At 36.7% G+C, this 17984-nt stretch overlaps 1 protein-coding gene across 4 annotated transcripts in view; it reads left to right on the top strand.

Annotated features, from left to right (window-relative positions):
- Window positions 1-17984, top strand: part of APAF1 (apoptotic peptidase activating factor 1) — a 39125-nt gene continuing 21141 nt past the window's right edge. For 2 of the 4 annotated variants that reach the window (XM_035901026.1, XM_009645591.2), the window contains exons 1-13: window positions 3-785; window positions 1047-1188; window positions 1410-1599; window positions 2870-3067; window positions 4042-4225; window positions 8113-8225; window positions 8738-8869; window positions 9265-9503; window positions 10057-10224; window positions 11083-11214; window positions 14682-14795; window positions 15412-15590; window positions 17504-17630. In XM_035901026.1, coding sequence (XP_035756919.1) covers window positions 1051-1188; window positions 1410-1599; window positions 2870-3067; window positions 4042-4225; window positions 8113-8225; window positions 8738-8869; window positions 9265-9503; window positions 10057-10224; window positions 11083-11214; window positions 14682-14795; window positions 15412-15590; window positions 17504-17630 — 1914 coding nt within the window. In that variant the 5' untranslated portion in view covers window positions 3-785; window positions 1047-1050. Of the gene's footprint in view, window positions 786-1046; window positions 1189-1409; window positions 1600-2869; window positions 3068-4041; window positions 4226-8112; window positions 8226-8737; window positions 8870-9264; window positions 9504-10056; window positions 10225-11082; window positions 11215-14681; window positions 14796-15411; window positions 15591-17503; window positions 17631-17984 lie in introns of all 4 variants that reach the window. The other 2 variants (XM_035901028.1, XM_035901027.1) reach the window with 2 other exon arrangements.

Below are 17984 nucleotides of genomic sequence, written 5' to 3'. Positions count from 1 at the left end.
TGTATCAGATGATGGTAAGGTATTGCCCGGCCATTGGCTGTGTTTGGTGCTCCATCTTCCATCGTCTGTTGAGGTCCAAGTACTTGTATGGAGTCCTGGAGTCGAAGACAAAACTGAGTTTATTTCATGGATGTGGTACGCAGGGAGCTTATTTTCTGTTGTAATTCTGTCCAGTGCTGTCAGCCGCAAGACCACTCCTCTTTCTCATCCTGTTGTCTCAATCAAATGATCCAAGGATTTAAAAAAACTTGAGGGATGTAGTGGGAGAAGACTCTTCGTAGAGACACTTAGCAAGTTCCTAGTATATAAGAAGCTTGCACAGACTGTGATTCTTTAGTTCTGCAAATGTTAATAAGTATAAATTCATAGCAATGTGGAAAAGGATTCAGATATTTTTTTTTCTACAAATTAGCTGTACATATCTGCTTTTTTAATGAAAATTTCCATTCGTGTAGTGAGCACTAGAGTTTTGCTATGAGTCTAATTAGTTGTTAAAGATTGAAATTCTTTTTATACCTGTTTTATGTGCCTCCGAGTGGAGCAGTCAGAGAAATGCTGTAGTCAGATTAACTGTAACAATGCTCAGCTGGATGTTTTTATTAAGCATAACAGTGCATGGCATCTAAATAATATTTCAAGAATGTAATAGTTCACAAGCTACAGAGAATATGAATAGCAACTTAACTATTAAAATGCCTTTTTTTACTTGGTTCTAAAGGAATGATGCTAGATTTTTCCAGTGTTTTCTTGATGATACTGTACTGGACTAGTGGGTCATAAAAAGTGTAAGTAAATTCATATGACATTAGTATGAAAATCTCTTTATCAAGACAGAAAGTAAAAAAAAAAAAAACAAACCTAAATTTTTTAGCTTTTTGCAGTTCATAGCATGCACTTGCCTGAAACTTCACTGTATTTTTCACTAATGCAGCTGCTCTGCTACTTTTTCTGACCTTAAAACCAAATTTAATCAGCTATTTTACAACTCTCTTCCTTGTAAGTTGTATTCTGATCATGCCTTGACTTTTCTTTTTTGAACACTGAAGAAATATGGATGTGAAGAGCAGAAATCATTTACTTATGCACCGCCAAGCATTGGAAAAAGACATCAAGACCTCTTATATTATGGATCGTATGATTTCGGACGAAGTACTGACATTACAGGAGGAGGAGAAAGTGAAACAACAGGTAGAATTGTCTCTCACTGTTTTTTATCTTCCTAGTCTGGATTGAGCAAATTCTTCAGCATATGCCTAGCATGCAGTTTTTACCACACTTCATAAGGTTGAGTCAAGTTGAAGGCTATTTCATAGCTGAAGGCTATAAATGCAGTCTATAATTGACAGAGTGATAGATTAGATGATTTCTAAGTAGTTTTTTTATAACATCTCTTTTAATGTTTTTTCTAGAGCACACAGAAGGAGCGAGCAGCTATGCTAATAAACATTATTCTTAGAAAAGATAATAATTCATATAGATCCTTTTATAATGCGCTACTTCATGAAGGGTACAGAGATCTTGCTGCGCTTCTTCAGGATGGCATCCCTGCCATCTCCTCTGGTAATAGAAAGAGTTCCACGGATGGAATGACTTCATACGGTCAGTATAACTGCAGCAATGCCTGTGCTTGAAAGTAAAGACAAGTTGTATTTTTTTATTCCTTACTAAGTGACTGTCTGTAATACCTGTTCTAATGAAAAAGGGGTGGTGCATTCAAGTGCATTCACTTGTTTTGGTAGAGTAGTAGTCAGTATTTCTGTATTTCTTGTATTTAATATGGCAGGAGAGTTGACAACAAGTATGACTTTTATAGGTCATCTCGAAAATGTTCATATTTATTAATGTTTGTTTTAAAAGGTGGGAAACCTGAAGCGCTCACAGATTTCTCTAAACTGTAATGTTTTTGTTGTATGTGAAAGACTGACTCTTATTCATATATATTAAAGATGAATCTAACATTAAAAGTTGTAGCCTCCAAAATTGTGACATTTTTCTGGACTAGTAATCTGTAATCTCTCAGCCTACGTTCCAATAGTTGATCTAGTTATTAGGTTGCTTAATTCTCTCCACCAGATCTTTTAGTTACCCTACGTAAGTTCCTAACTTTTACCTACATTGTCATCAATATCATCTTTGATGTGAAAGAAATCGGTAGTTTCTAATGGAAAGAACTTTATAGCTGCATATGACTAAATGACATATTTGCTGTCGCTGTACATTTTAAGAAGTGCCACAGACACGTAGAATTTTGATTACTTGAGGAAGATTTCCCAGAGCTTATCTGTATAATATGGCACTGGATATGCCCACTTGGTGGCCAGCAGTGAACAGATAAAGTGCACATTTTCTTTCTTGCTATGCTTTACCTGCTCTATTGCAAGTCATGCTATCTTAGCTCAAATCAAAGGAAGTCTTGTTTGGACCACAATGCAGTGCTTTTAGCTGCAAAGTAAAAGCCTTACACAGTAAGCTTTCTTTTCTGCTGCATCCATGGGGGCAGTAACTTCTGGCTGAGAAAGCGACTTGACAGTTGGGTATAGTAATGTTCGGCTTCTGTGTGCGTTTGCCACTGTTCCTACTGGAGCTGTTAATTATCTTTTCACTTCTAGGGATTGATGTAACTAGCTTGCAGAAAATGTAGTTATTAATTGGGACACCACTATTTTAGGTGGCAAGTTAGTTACTTGTTAAGTAACTTATTTCCAAAAAGCAGTATTTTTTTCAGTATTTGGTGTTGCGAGTAGTTTTTAGAACATTTGTATGGGACACAAGTTTGGGAGGGGGGCCCACTGCTTGTTTGGTTTGGCTTGAAGAGGCATGACATTTAGAAATTACTTTTTATTTTCATGTTTCTTGTTTTTAACTTTAGTTAAGACAGTACTTTGCGAAGGAGGTGTACCACAGAGACCGGTTGTGTTTGTCACTCGGCCAAAACTGGTAGATGCTATTAAACAGAAACTGTGCTGCTTGGGAAGTGATCCAGGCTGGGTCACAGTTCATGGAATGGCGGGTTGTGGGAAGACTGTTTTAACAGCAGAAGCTTTAAGGGATCATCAGCTTTTGGAAGGTACTTTTGGAAGAACATCTATATTTCTATAAAAATTACTACTGGTATACACATATTAGGCATATATGGCAAAGTATCTTATGTCATCTTGAAAGTAATTTAGGATTTAGGTTTCTAAATTCCTTAGGTACTTCTGAAAATATTGACTTGCAACTTACTGTTTTCATAACCATTTAGTGCTCTAGGACCACTACGTTTTTTACTAGTTTATGGGAAAAGATTCTGAATAGCTTCTCACCTTGGAATCTGCTTTGGTTTATGACACTAGATGCATCTTTTAATTAACTTGAAATTGTTATTTCTGTAAGTGCAAAATAATCATATTTAGTTTATATTGCTTTTGGGCGTTTCTTGTTAAGTCCTCCAACTCTTCCCCTTGCTATGTGAGTTTAAAAAATTTTGCTCTAACTTTTGCATATATTTTAATAATGGTGGGCATTTGTGGGCACTTTAGCTTAAAGCATATCATAAATTAAACCATTTAATGATCCTCCCCATCCCCCGCTTTGGACACTTGGTGGTGAAAGTGGGATTCAGGCATTAGAAAACATGATGTAAGGATAGAAACTACAGCATGCTCTGCTGCAGCTGACTCTTCCAGATGCCATCTTGTTCACTGTTTTGGGATAATTTTCATATCCCAGACTATGAATGTCTGCAGTAGTAAGTAAATGCTAGCAGAAAGATGGACGCAGAAGGGGTTGTCGAGGGACAGGCAGGAAGGCATGTAGTGGGGAGGGATGACAGCATCAGTGACAGTGTGAATTCTCTGTGGGAACTTGCCCTACAGGGCCTGTTCCTTTAAAAATAAAAAATAGTGGTCTTGTAGAACCATCTGTCTGTGTTAATGGTAGAGTTGCACTTTACAGCTTTATATTTTAATTGAAATTGTGTTATTGATTGCTATTGTAAGCCGCTATTAAATATTTCTGATTTTAAATGTATAGCATAATTAATATTGCTTTTCTTGTTAGATTACTTCCCAGGAGGAGTTCATTGGATCTCTGTTGGAAAACAGGACAAAGCAGGACTCCTAATAAAACTTCAGAATCTCTGTAGTAGATTAGAACATGACTCTACTCTTTCACAAAGGCCACCACTTAACATTGAGGAGGCTAAAGATCGTCTTCGTTTGCTGATGCTACGCAAATACCCCAGGTAATGGCAGTAAAATGAAATATTGTTCTTTTAGCGATAAAACTTCACAGAGTAATTTTGGTCTAATGGTATAAGATGTCTGTGTTGTGGTTATGTGTCTCTGTGTTGTGTATTTTTTTTTTCTGAAAACCAACTAACTCTTCCATCTTTTGCTTTCCCTTTTTCTGTTTTACTGTAGATAATTGGGAAGTGTTATTCAAGGTCAAGCTAACAGTACTTCTCGAATTGTAATTTTTGTGTAGAGATTCCTGTTAAGATTTTCTAAATTACTGACTTGCATATGTAAAAGAATAAAGTACTTCAAATAAGTGTACAAATGCTGAAGGTTGAATAGTTGCTAGAGGCAGGTGTATAATGTACGTAATATAACTCTGACCCTGTTTAGATGGGGTTTTTTTAATGAAGTAACTTAAGGGACACATTGTAGGCTTGTTCTGGATATGAATATATTTAATAGGCTAATAAGGCTTCTGCTAACAGAATATGTTAACTAGCTGTGCAGGAGTCACATGTGCTTGAAAAGTTACTAGTTGTTGAATAATGAAGGTTGGGAATGAGTTGCTGGAAACAAAAATTGCTCTAACTTTCAGTGTTCTCATGCATGTAGAATGCTTCACTGAAGTGTGAGGATCATACAGCGGTAAAAAGATGTGTATCACTGCAGAAAATTTTTTCTTTCTGGAACAACTGATGTCTTTTTAAAGTGTTTGGTCTTGAATTACAAAAGTGAAAGCAGGTTTTCATTATATGATCAGTTATCACCAGGAAACCAGTTGCTTTCAGACTTCAGGAAGAGGGACTTGATTTAATCAAGCAGCATCTCAGTCACTGCACAGCTTTTTTCATCTTTGAGCAATAGTTTTTTTATGTGTTGAGGATTTCATTACTGTCTGGGAAAGTCTGTACTAAACTAAACAAGCCTGCGCCTGAGTGAGATAGCTCAGGGAAAATGAGGAAAAAGGTTGGAGACCTTGTGATCTTTGTAGATGACATAGAGTAGAAGAATACTGGCATTTTTGTATGGGGGCTTTGGGGGGGAGGGTGGGAATCTTGCAAAGAAAAGATTTGAAAAATGCTGACAGGTCCTCCACAAAAAATGAAAGATTTATTGGGGAAGTCTTACATGAAAAGTGCAAACAAGTCACTTTCAACTGAAAGCACAGGTTTCCCTGAGGTAGGTTGAGGAGTTGTTTCCGCTGACACAATTCTTGTTATTTTTTGTTCATTAACAAACAAAAGAGAATTCTTCAATAGAGAAGAATTTGGATGTTTAATTCATGCACAACCTTGCAGTCCTTCTGAGTAGAAGGGAGAGCCGTGTGCTGTTTTCTTGTAAGATGTATCCCTATGGCATCATGAACTGTTCCAGAAGTTGGCAACTACTGTATAGACAAGTAACACGACTGCCTAACCTGGTTAATATGCTGTGCTATGCTATATTGTTTGTAGTGCACAAAATGAATCATATAAGAGGTGTGCTTCATCCAAAGAGCACCTGTATACTGAAGAAACTAAGGGGAAAAGAGAAAATACCACCTTTGGAAACAATTAGGCACTTGGTTTTATTTGAGGACATTTCAATGTCAGCTGTGGCAATGTCTTCTATATAGACTGCCAGGTATCTCATGTAGGATGCTGTTGACCTGGCAATGTTCATTAATCTGTTTCAAGATAAAGTAACAGATGTTAGGTAGGAGTATTGCAGAGAATGACTGCACCTCAAGGAAAACGGACAAGAATTGATTATAAAACTTTTCTAGTCTGACTTCTTTTTGCCATTTCAAAACCATGTTAATGTGATCACACTGTTCATCTCAGTTCTGTTTATCCTTTCCCTTCTCCTCCGCTATCCTTTGAGCATATTGCCAAAATTGACTCTGAAGGTAGGAACTTTTTATCTTTGAAAATTCTGTAAGTTTAAGGAAATTGACAGTTGGATAAAGGGAAATCCAAGTAGGTGCCTTCAGTGGTGAAAAGGAGTATACAGAATGAATTGAGGGGAAATGTATTTTGTTCTCTTGCTAATTGGCCAGCTTGGATACCTGGGCTGGGAACAGGCTACAGCCTGTGCTGCACCCTGCCCAGTTAGCTATATGTGAGAACATTATAAGAACAAACTGAAAGTCTTGCTGATGATGGGTTATCTGGGAAATTGTAGTGGGCATGGGAGGAGGAGGTAGGGGGGAATGTACTGGAGAGTGAGGTTCATATGATGCAAGTGTATTGGAAACCAAGCTTCACTAGTTCTATAGCTTGTGGAGCTTGCTCTGCACTGGAATTCTCTTTGGTGACAAAAAGTCACTTAATCTATTTCTGGATTCAAATAGTCAACCTGATACATTTCTTGGGAATAAAGTATTAGTCAAAATATTCAAATTGTGAATCCAGTGCATTTCTTGGGGATTAAAATATTAGTCAAATGAAAACTTGCAAAGCAAAATAGCGTTATGTATTTTGTTAGATTATGGTTGAAGAAATGGAAGCTATGATATTCTTTAAAGTAAGAAATTTCAGATTTAAATCTCCTGTAATTGTTATCGCAGTATTTTGGGGTTGGTTGTTATTTTTTTTGGTTGTTTTTTTTTTTTTATTATTAACCTAATTAGGATTTAAGGTTTGTTGGTGTGGTTGGGGAAGAAAGTCATTGGTGCCAAAAGATTTGGAGGACTTTGAAGTTCTCAGATTTAATTAAAAACATGAAATCAGGCTGTAATTCATGTTGTCCAACATATTTTCAAGTGTGGAAGTACAACAAAATTAGTCACTTATGGCTATGATAGTATTATTGTAAACCCTTTTATTTATCAAAAGGGTGTTAAATAGAGGAATTGTATAGAAATGAAATATGGGTATCCAATACTTATATGCAACTTTGAAAATGTGGTATAATGTGTATGCACTTGTTTATGAAGGATAAAATCCTTATTTATAGGCATTGATGGCATGAGTGTCATTTAGCTGAAGAAAAACGTGGAAGTCTTGGCATGCTTCAGTGGGAATTGGACAATTTAGCCAGTGATTAGTGTAGCTGAAAACTCTTGTTGCTTTTCCCTTTAAAAAGAAAAAGGCAGTAAATTTAAACATTTTACAGGATTGGGTTTCAATAACTGTCTTTCCTCCGCAAAACATACAGAATGAAACAACTGGTATTGCTTTTCATAAACCTGCTTGCTAGCCAGTCTTTTTGACTTCTTGCTCACTTGGAACCAACCTTTTATAAATAGTTTTGAGTAACTTCTTTGTCAGATATAGGCAGGGGTAGGGAAGTCTACTATACATTATTCTGTTGAGATTCCATGTAGTAATCTGCAAATATGACTAGCCATACGATGTGAATATGTAGTCACTATAAAATGTTGTTTATGTAAAAAGAGCCTCATCATCCAATACAATTCTTTCACAAGAGGATTAGTTTCATAGAGCTTTCTGAAGATACAAGAACAAAACTGAAAAGTCTTGAGTCAAAAGGAGACTGAAATGGTTTCTCCCACAATGCTTATCACTAGCCTGTGTCAAAGCAGAGTTGTTAATCTAGTCCTATGCAACTTTCATCTTCATTTATGGTATCTGATAACATGAAAACCAGAGTAAATATTTCTGTTTTTCCTGGCATCTACTAATGGAGTTTTTTTCTCAAAACTGTATTGTTTACACTTCAATTGTAGCTATAAAGCAATAAATGGTAAAAACTTTTTTTTTGGCGATACTTGCATTCAGCTTTCTTGCACAGTGTTTAATGCACTCTTAAGGTATTTTACATATTAGTATAAAAGATTATTCAGTGATACATTGTAAATTCTGAAAATGTCCTTTCATTATTAAAGTGAAATACTGTATTTTAGCACTAATAGTTGATCTGAAATCTGCAATATTTCTTCTTGCACTAGATCTCTTTTGATCCTGGATGACATTTGGGATTCCTGGGTATTAAAAGCATTTGATAATCAGTGTCAGGTTCTTGTCACCAGCAGGGACAGGAGCGTAACAGATGCTGTGGCTGGTAAGGAACAGTTTCCTCTCCTGCACCACAGACTGTGTGTGTATATGCATGCAATTTGTTCCTGTGAACTTTTAAAATAATCTGATAGGATCTCTGTCTATTAACTTGTACACAAGTGGCAAAGTTTTAGAATTCTGCTCTGTAAGACTTTATGCTCTTTGTGAAATAGGTATGATGTGTTATCCTGAAAGTTACCTGTCTATATTGAAGAGTGCAATGATTCTCAACAGGATAAATTAACCTGTGTGACACTGCTGCTGCTAGACTGATTATCTCTGTGCTGTTAAGCAGTCACTGCTATGACATGCCCATAATGCATTAGATTATAGTCTAATCTTTTGTCTCTCTGATGCAGACTTGATTCTGAATTTATCCTCAGTACCAAGCATATAAAATACTACTTATAAAATCATGAGCCAGGTACTTTGCTCCTGATTTTGCTTGGAAAATACTCTTAATTACCATTGGATTTTTTACATTCCTTTACATTTTTTCCATGTTTCTATGTCTAGGCAATAAATATGAGGTTCATGTGGAAAGTGGACTAGCACATGAGAAAGGACTGGAGATTTTATCCCTATTTGTGAATATGAAAATATCAGAACTGCCAGAACAAGCTAACTGCCTTGTAAGGGAATGCAAAGGTATTCTTGCCACTCTTTAATACCATTTACCACCAAATGTATTTTTTTTTCTTCGGAGTTTTGACCTAGAAAGAGGAGGGAACATCCTTTAATGCTGTATACCCTAAGTAAAACACAAGTGTTGTTAAATGCTTTTTGTTTTTTCTTAAACTAAATAGAAATGTCTCATGTTGATTTTTGAGTAGTTTTCTCCAGTGTATCTTCACCCCTATTACACTTAAATTTGGTGAGTTTGCAGATGTCTAAGGGTATGTCATGTTTTGTTTGTCTGTTCTTCACACCTCAAGAATTTAATAAATGTATTGGGAAAATTACCTGATCTGTTCAACCACTTGACTGACTGTTGAATTGTGTTCCTTGAAAACCTCTAAGATAAATTTAATCTTTTCCTTTAGGTTCTCCTCTTGTGATATCCTTGATAGGTGCATTATTACGAGACTTCCCTGGTCGTTGGGAATACTATCTTGAACAGCTGCAGAAAAAACAGTTTAAAAGAATAAGAAAATCTTCTTCTTATGATTATGAAGCCCTTGATGAAGCAATGTCCATAAGTGTTGAGCAACTGAATGACAATTATAAAGACTACTATAAAGACCTCTCTATTCTCCCAAAAGATGTTAAAGTACCTACTAAGGTAATAACAGCAATGCAAAAAACTCATCATTTTTAGTGAGATACAAACAATAACTTCAAAGAATTCATAAAATTTGTAATTGTTGTGTATAACTTATGTTGTATGTAACTTAATAGTAATTTCTAGATGGGGTAGGTCGGGTCCATTATTGTATCATGACTTTTATTGGCAGTAGTGAAACTAAAAACTGTAACTGAATAAATGTGTTCATAATGTTAGTTTAATGTGCATTCTGTATATAATTCTTTAACTAGATTATAATTGAGCTCTCCGAAGGCTTAAAAATTGTTACGTGAAATTTGTCTCCTTTAAGAAAAAGATATGATCACCATAAATCAGCACAAGTAGACAAAAGATGGGATAACTTGTATTATCTGTCCTATAATGTGGTATGGAAGAATTGGTAACTTACTGAATTTATTACCATTTGTAATATGTCTATATTTGTTAGCGGGTGTTTTGTTGTCAGTTAATTGGTAGCCTTTTATGATATTCATACAAGTCATACTACACCCTAGTTCTGATTCTTTTCTGTCTTAATGTGCTTTTTTAGGTTCTCTGTATTCTTTGGGATATGGAAACTGAAGAAGTTGAAGATATACTACAGGAATTTGTTAACAAATCACTATTGTCCTGTGATCGTAATGGGAAGTCGTTCCATTATTATTTACATGACCTTCAACTTGACTTTCTTACAGAGAAGAATCGCAACAAGCTTCAGGTAGGGTATTGACTAATTACTTTTAACTTTACTCTCCAAAGCTGCACATTCTTCAGAAAATACTCCTCTGATAAATAGTATCCAGAGTAGCTTCATGGAATAGGTCCACAGTGCAGTTAGACTTAATGCTAAGTAATTAAAAACATTTATTTTCAACTTGAAACTGTGGAGTGATTTCATGATGGTTCCTTTTGGAGCTAAGAAACTAAATTGAGAGAAGACTCTGTGTCCATTATTTCTCTGTCAGAGATGTTTCTAGCAGGAGATGGAATGTTCCACTGATGATTCCAAAGGTATCCGGTTCCTACCAAAATAGGAAGTTTCTTCTTTAAGACAGAGCAGTGCTTTTTACTCTTTTTTTTTCAATTTAAAGCAAAACTTGCAAGGAGAAGACCTATAAGTTGGGCCCAATAAACACATCAGTTCTGAAGGACCGGGCAGAAAGAGTAGATCTGAAAAAAAGGCAAGTTTTTAGACTTGCTTTAGATCTACATATGTAAGGCTCTTTTTTGGTTGGCTACCCACATTCAATGTGAAGAGTGATTTGATAGCTGTTCTCAACCTAAGAAGGAAGATTAACAGCTTGCTTTTCTGTCTTTTAATATCCAGAGAATGTTTCTGGAAAAGTCTTAAGCAATAAATTAGGTTAAGTGTACAGTTTTGGAAGGTAAGCTTTCTTATTTCATTTGTTGGGATATAATCGAGAATTATTACTATTATTATTATTATTGTTATTATTATTATTATTCCTCAATACTATATACAATATAATATTAATAATTATAATTCCTCAATACTGAAACCAGTCCATACCTTGGTATAGTATTAGCTGAAAGTGTGTTTTGATTCACATTGCAGGAGCTACATAAAAACATAGTAAATCAGTACAAGAAGTATTACAAACTTAATACGCCTGTTCCATCTGAAGAGGATTGCATGTACTGGTATAACTTTCTAGCATATCACATGGCTGGTGCCAACATGCAGAAGGTGAGTTCTGACTAGTGTCCTGTTTCCCTTCTCAGCCCACCCTTACCCCTGCCTTTCACCCCAGGTTTTTTCCCACTTGAACCTCTCTTCTCCCAGGCTTTTGTGCAGATAGGTAAACACTGAACATAGAGTCCTTTAGGGACTACACAGGTAATTGCTGTCGGTTATGAAAACTACTTTATTTCTTCCCTTTATCTCTTGTCTTTTCAATCAGTTCTTGAGAATATTTCTTATTTTGTATCATAACAGCTTGTGGTTTTCTTTTCTTTCTGAAGGAACTTTGATAAGAAATCTTCTGTAAACTTTTTTGAAAACCCATGCTCGCTTTATTGTATGATAATATAAGTAAATTGATTTCTTCAGAGAATTCAATTGGAATAGTTACTTTTTTCTACAGAAGTCTTGTTAGTTTTTTCCTCTTGTGTTATACTGATTTATGTGTAAAAGTTCATTCTCTGGGTTTCAATAGCCATAAAAAAATCTAGCAAGAGTTAGATGGGCAGAACTATTGTTCCCAGGTTTGCCTTGGCACCTTTAAAAAAATGGCTGTAATTTTTGCTATCTACTGTTCTTTGAGTACTGAGCTAGTATAAGATGCAGATCATGCAGCAAGATTAATACTTCAGCAGTTTCACTTTAATGTCTTTAGAATTCTTGCCTTGAATAGCGTTTGGTCCTGGCTGCTAACTGCTTTATTTCACATGTACTCAAACCTTTTCAGTTGAACCTCTTTTGAGATGGTCCATCTGACTCATATAAAATACACTTTGTGTACCTATATCTTATAGGAACCTTCATAATTAATGTGGGCTGCAAATCTAGGTTTTTTGGATCATACTTCTTTCATTATCTCAGTCTCTTTAAATTCAATATATTGGGAGAATGTTTTTATTATTAGCCTTTCTACATTTTGTAGAATTAGCTTCTTGGAGTTCATTAGCCTGTCTCGTTACGACTGTATGCTTCCCCAAGTTTACGCTCTTTATATTACTTATTTCTCATTATTTAGCCATGATCTCTATTTTTTTGGAAGGCTAATAAAGATGGGAGGTATTCTTTTTTTTTGTTTAACCATGATAATATTTTAATCCTTGCAGTATTTGCTGATTTTAAATTGCAATATACTTTGAGCCTATGCAGTGTTGTCTCTAAGCAGTTTTTCTGATCCTAGCAAGTAGTTTTTTTAAAAAGAAGGGCTTTTTAAAGTACATTAATAACAAGAGGAGGTCTAAAGAAAACATTGGATTGATATTTGTTGAAGGTGGCCATCTTGACTAATAGGGATGAAGAAAAAGCAGAGGTATTCTATGCTTTTCTCGCCTCAGTCTTTAATAATACTGACACACCTAGGGCTGCCTGTTCCCCTGTATTGGAGGACCATGAGTGTGGGAACAGCGACTTTCCATTTGCAGACACTGAAACTGTAATGGACCAGCTGAATGTTCACAAGTCCATGGGACCTGATGAGATTGATCCCAGAGTACTGAAGGAGCTAGCAGGTGTTCTGGCAGGACCCCTCTCAATCACCTACCTTGGGAGTCTGGGAAGGTCCCTGCTGACTGGAAGACAGCCAGTGTTATTCCCGTCTACAAGAAGGGCATGAGGGTAGATCCAGGGAAGTACAGACCTGTTAGTCTAACCTCAGTTCTTGGAAAAATTATGGACAAGATTATACTGGGTACTACTGACAGGCATTTCAGGAAAATGCAATCATCAGGCATCAGGCACAGTCAACATGGATTCACAAAGGGAAAGTCGTGTTTAACTGATTTGATATCCTTCTATGATAAGGTCACCTGCCTAGTGGATAAAGGGAAGGTGGTGGATGTAGTTTTTCTGGACTTCGGTAAGGCTTTTGATACTGTCCCTCACAGCACCCTTCTGGACAAGCTGTCCAACTGTGGGATGAGTAGGTTCACGGTGCACTGGGTGAAGAACTGGCTGAAGGGCAGGGCTCAAAGGGTTGTAGCAAACTGGGCTACAACTGATTGGTGACTGGTCACCAGCAGTGTTCTGCAGGGCTCAATTCTAGGGCCAGTTCTATTCAATGTATTTATCTACGATCTGGATACAGGAGTTGAATGCACCATTGGCAAGTCTGATGATGATACCAAACTGGGAGGTGCTGTTGACTCTCTTGAGGGACAAGAGGCCTTGCAGAGGGATCTAGGTAGATTAGAGCACTGGGCAATGGTTAATGGGATGAAATTTAACAAGTCCAAATGCTGGATCCTGCAGGATGGAGTAACACCAGGCACAAGTATAACTTGGGAGAGGAGTGGCTGCAGAATAGCCCCGCAGAAAGGGATCTGGAGGTGCTGACTGACAGCAGGCTCCTTATGAACCAGCAACGTGCCCTGGTAGCCGAAAGGGCAAACCCCATCCTGGGGTGCATCAAACACACCCGAGCCAGCAGGGCAAGCGAGATGATCATCCTGCTGTACTCAGCGTTGGTGTGGCCTCCCCTGGAGTGCTGTGTGCAGTGCTGGGGCCCACAATTTCAGAAGGAAATGAAGGTCCTTGAGCGCGTCCAGAGGAGGGCCACAAAGCTGGTGACAGGGCTGGAAGGCATGTGCTGTGAGATGTGGCTAAGGACTTTGGGTTTGTCTAGTTTGGAGAGAAGGAGGTTGAGGGGTGACCTCATTGCTCTCTGCAGCTTCCTGAGGAGGGGAAGTGGAGAGGGAGGTGCTGTGCTCTTCTCCCTGGTATGCAGTGATAGGACATGTGGGAATGGTTCAAAGCTGTGCCAGGGGAGGTTCAGACTTGATATTGGGAAGTATTTCTTTACTGAGAGGGTGGTCAAACACAGTAGCGGGCTTCCTGCAGAGGTGCTCAATGCCCCAAGCCTGTCAGTGTTTGAGGCATTTGGAAAATGCCCTTAATGTGCTTTAGCTTTTGGTCAGCACTGAAGTGGTCAGGCAGTTGGACTAGATGATCATTATAGGTCCCTTCCAACTGAAATAGTGTATTCTGTTCTCATAATTCTATTTGCAGCTTCTGATTGCCTTTTAAGTAGCTTTCTCATTTTTAAGTGAAATGCAACTGTAACAGATTTTTTGCTTTCGTTCAAAATCAGCATCTGTTAGGAAGAACAACAGATCACTACTAGTGGAGTGATCTTTGCCAGACTAGACCAGAAGAAGCTTTTTCAGAGTTGTATTTTCAACCAGGTCTTGTGTGCTACAAAAGTCAAGATTTGCTTTGTACCCCCTATACCTTCCTTGACTAGCTCTATCAAAGAGCAGTCCTTTGCATTAGAACGACAAGCTTAGTCTTCTATACCCAGAATTTTCATACCTGGTCGAGTAAGATGCAGGAAACAGGAAATTGCCTAATTTTTTTTTAACTGGACACGATTGTACCAAAGCATATTAAATACCTAATGTATTTCGTGTACTTTTATTTTTCCCTTTAAGTAGATTCTGTTGTGGAACTCCTGCTCTGATTTATATTTGTGTTTCTTGTAGGAACTCCATGAGCTTATGTTTTCTCTAGATTGGATTAAAGCTAAAACAGAATTGGTAGGGCCTGCTCATCTGATTCATGAATATGTAGAATATAGCTCAATCCTGGATCAAAAGGTATGATTCTAAAAGGTAAATGATCAGTCAGTTGCAAATATATTTTTCCGTGTTTAATTGCATTTTCTTGGATGTATGCATATGTGAGAAAGAGAGACAGAAATCTTAAAAAACTGAAACATAAAAGCAGTGCTAAGTTTAGCTTGGAGAAGAGAAAAATAAAGAAAACTTATTTTTCAGTTTTAGTTGTAACTTCAGTGTGCACCCAAGTAATTGGCCATGGAACTCAATTAACTAAGGTGAACAACAACTAATGGTGGGTACATGTGGTACTCTGCTTTTGAGGAGGAGTAGAATTTTGTTGGCAGCTTGGAACAGTCATTCTGATATTTCACACTGACTTCTTATTGAGTAAATCACTGTTGCCGATACCCTTTATTTGAAAAATAAGGATAATACGCTTTCCTAAATAGTTCTATAAATAAGTATACTTATACTGAAATACTAAATAAGTATTTCAGTCTATCATATGTACTTGCTAATAGAACTAAGTAGAAAAATAGACCTAAGTACTTCTGTAAGAATATCAGGTGTATAGAAAATTTAAAAAAGCAAAGGGCACTTAGGAAACAAATCCACTTACTATGTTATCAAATACTGTCTGCTCTGTACATAGAATAGCACAGTACGTGAGAACTTCCAGGAATTTCTGTCTTTAAATGGGCACCTTCTTGGACGGCAACCGTTTCCTGACATTATACAGCTCTGTCTTTGCCAACCAGAGACATCAGAGGTGTACCAACAAGCCAAGCTACATGCTCAAAGAGAAACAGGAGCATTTTATTTGGAGTGGATGTAAGTAGCTGTAGTCCATCTGCTGATACGCTGATCCCTTGATCTAAGAAAAATAATTTAATGTACAGCTAAATCCAATTTATGTCTAATATAAGGACCTTTTTAAGAACTGCTCTGTTTTTCTGGGGAAAGAAAGTGAAATAATTTTCAAGAGCTTGTGGGAGGGTGGGAACTCTGGATACATAAGGCCACAAATTAGTAATAATTACATAGAAATAAATAGAGGAATGTATTTACTTCTGCACTCAATTGTTCCTTTTAAATAACTATACAAAGACGAAAGTAAGATACTTTGAAACTTACCTAATTTTTTTTTTTTTAAAAGTTACAATTGTTGTGCAAGTATTGAGTATGTTACACTATGTTTTTAGGTTTTCTACTAAAACGTGCACTTTAAAAAGGAGAGTGTTTGTGTTAACTTGCAAAGTTTTTGAAAGTAGCAAGATGGAAAATACTAAAAGGCTTTGTAATCTCTACCCAGTCTTGAAATTTCTCCTATTTAAATAATTTTGTGCTGTTTTTGTATTTTTGGAAGTTGTTTAAGGAAAAGATATACATATCTAAACATTTTTCCAGCATAGTCCAGTAGTCATCTGACCGTGTAACTGTCCCTCTTAGATTCCTGTTTGATGTTTCTGTTCTGATTATCTGTGGTACTTGGTGGTTAAAAACCAGACTGATTCTATGTCAGGTAATTATGGTAATAACCAGACAGGTTAATACAGGCATACTTGAATTTGGGTCTTCTTTTTGAGTATTTGGCTATTTCATTTTGCATACAAAATTCTAAGAAAAATGCTTGGAAGTTGCACAATTCCAAAGAGTCAACCTCCAGGTATTTTGGGGCTTTCACCTTGGATGTGGGACATGCCTGAAAGAACTGAAGAACATGCCTGAAAGAACTGAAGAACATGACTGAAATCGACACAACAGAGGCAGATGTTTTTGTCTCCCATCATAGGGCAAGGTTCTAAAAATGGTTTATAGGTTATGTAGGTGAATACACTGCTCTCTTGACCAGCATTTTTAGCTTTATTAGAATATGAAAAAAAAAAGTTGGCTTAGATGAGTCAGTATTTTGCAGTGAAGAATTGCTTTCCTTCTAAAGCACAGCTGCTTTGTTTGAGATGTTTTACACATTATTTAAATGCTAAGCCCGAAGATTGAAACTGATAATGATAAAAACTTGAAGTACAATGATTCATTTTAACTCTAGAAAAAAATAATCTTGTAACAATCTATTTGTCACCACAAATCATTTTATTACAGTGACAGCTTTCTGTATTAAGATCTGGCTAAACAGGATGATTATGAATGCTACTAATTCTAAGGTTTTGTTCAAGTGAGGCAAGAGCTATCTATGGTGAATTAGATTCTGTCCTTAATCTCTGATTGAAATGCAGTGATAGTCATAGATTTTATTTAAATAGCTAGTGGTAAAAAATGAGTCCTTGCTGTGAAAATCAAGTAAATTTACTGAGATCTAAACAAATTTACAAATGTTTTTGATTAAGCTTGAAAAGGAGCCTTCAGGAGAACAAAAATTCTCAGGAAGAAGTTCATATTTGGAAATAGCGCATATCAGATCACAAAAATGTCATTAGGAAGGCTGTGCAACAGCTTTGCCCATAAAGTATCATGTTAATTTTTTGTGTGCTCACTATGTTTCTCGATCTCTAAGCTGTAATAACGGAGGGCAGTAAAAACTCTGAGTGAATGCTGGAATTTGTGTTTCCCTTATTTTTTCAGCATAAAGGCTGAGAGGTAGGGTATAGTGGGTTGGTTGGGTTGTTTGTTACAGAGCTTGCTGCTCAAGCTGTGTGAAAAAGTGTTACCTTTTTATAGAGGATTTTGAACAATAAAAAGGCACTAGGAAATCCTAGTCATCTAAAATCAACTGTCTTACCCTGTAGAAATAAAAAATCCTTGAAAAACCTCTACCGTCTGGTGGTTCGTCCACATAGAGATGCAGTTTACCATGCCTGCTTTTCTAAGGATAAACAAAGAATAGCATCATGTGGAGCTGATAAAACACTTCAGGTAAGATATGTATGCATGAATGGAAAGAGATTATGTGTACTACTTTGATAACATTTGTTAACAGTCCTGTTGCTTTTCTTTTGCTCTTATGTGGAGATGTTGGGGATCTAGAACATATTGGAACAAGTGATTGAGAAGGATGTATTATTATGCAAGCATCAAGTTGCATGTTTAGAATAGTAAGCATTGTCTTCTAGTTCAAAAGCTAAACTGTGTGATTTCAGGGTTTATACCCTCACTGTGTAATACGTGAATGTGAGACACCTTTTAATGACACAGAAAAGCTCACAGCCTAAGTAGTGCACCCCAGCATATTTAACACTTGTTTGCAAAAATGTTCTTTCCAGTCACAGC

Source organism: Egretta garzetta, unplaced genomic scaffold, assembly GCF_000687185.1.
Source record: "Egretta garzetta isolate BGI_Z169 unplaced genomic scaffold, ASM68718v1 scaffold38, whole genome shotgun sequence".
Taxonomy (NCBI): Eukaryota; Metazoa; Chordata; class Aves; order Pelecaniformes; family Ardeidae; genus Egretta; species Egretta garzetta.
This window is presented reverse-complemented; position numbering and strand designations above follow the sequence as displayed.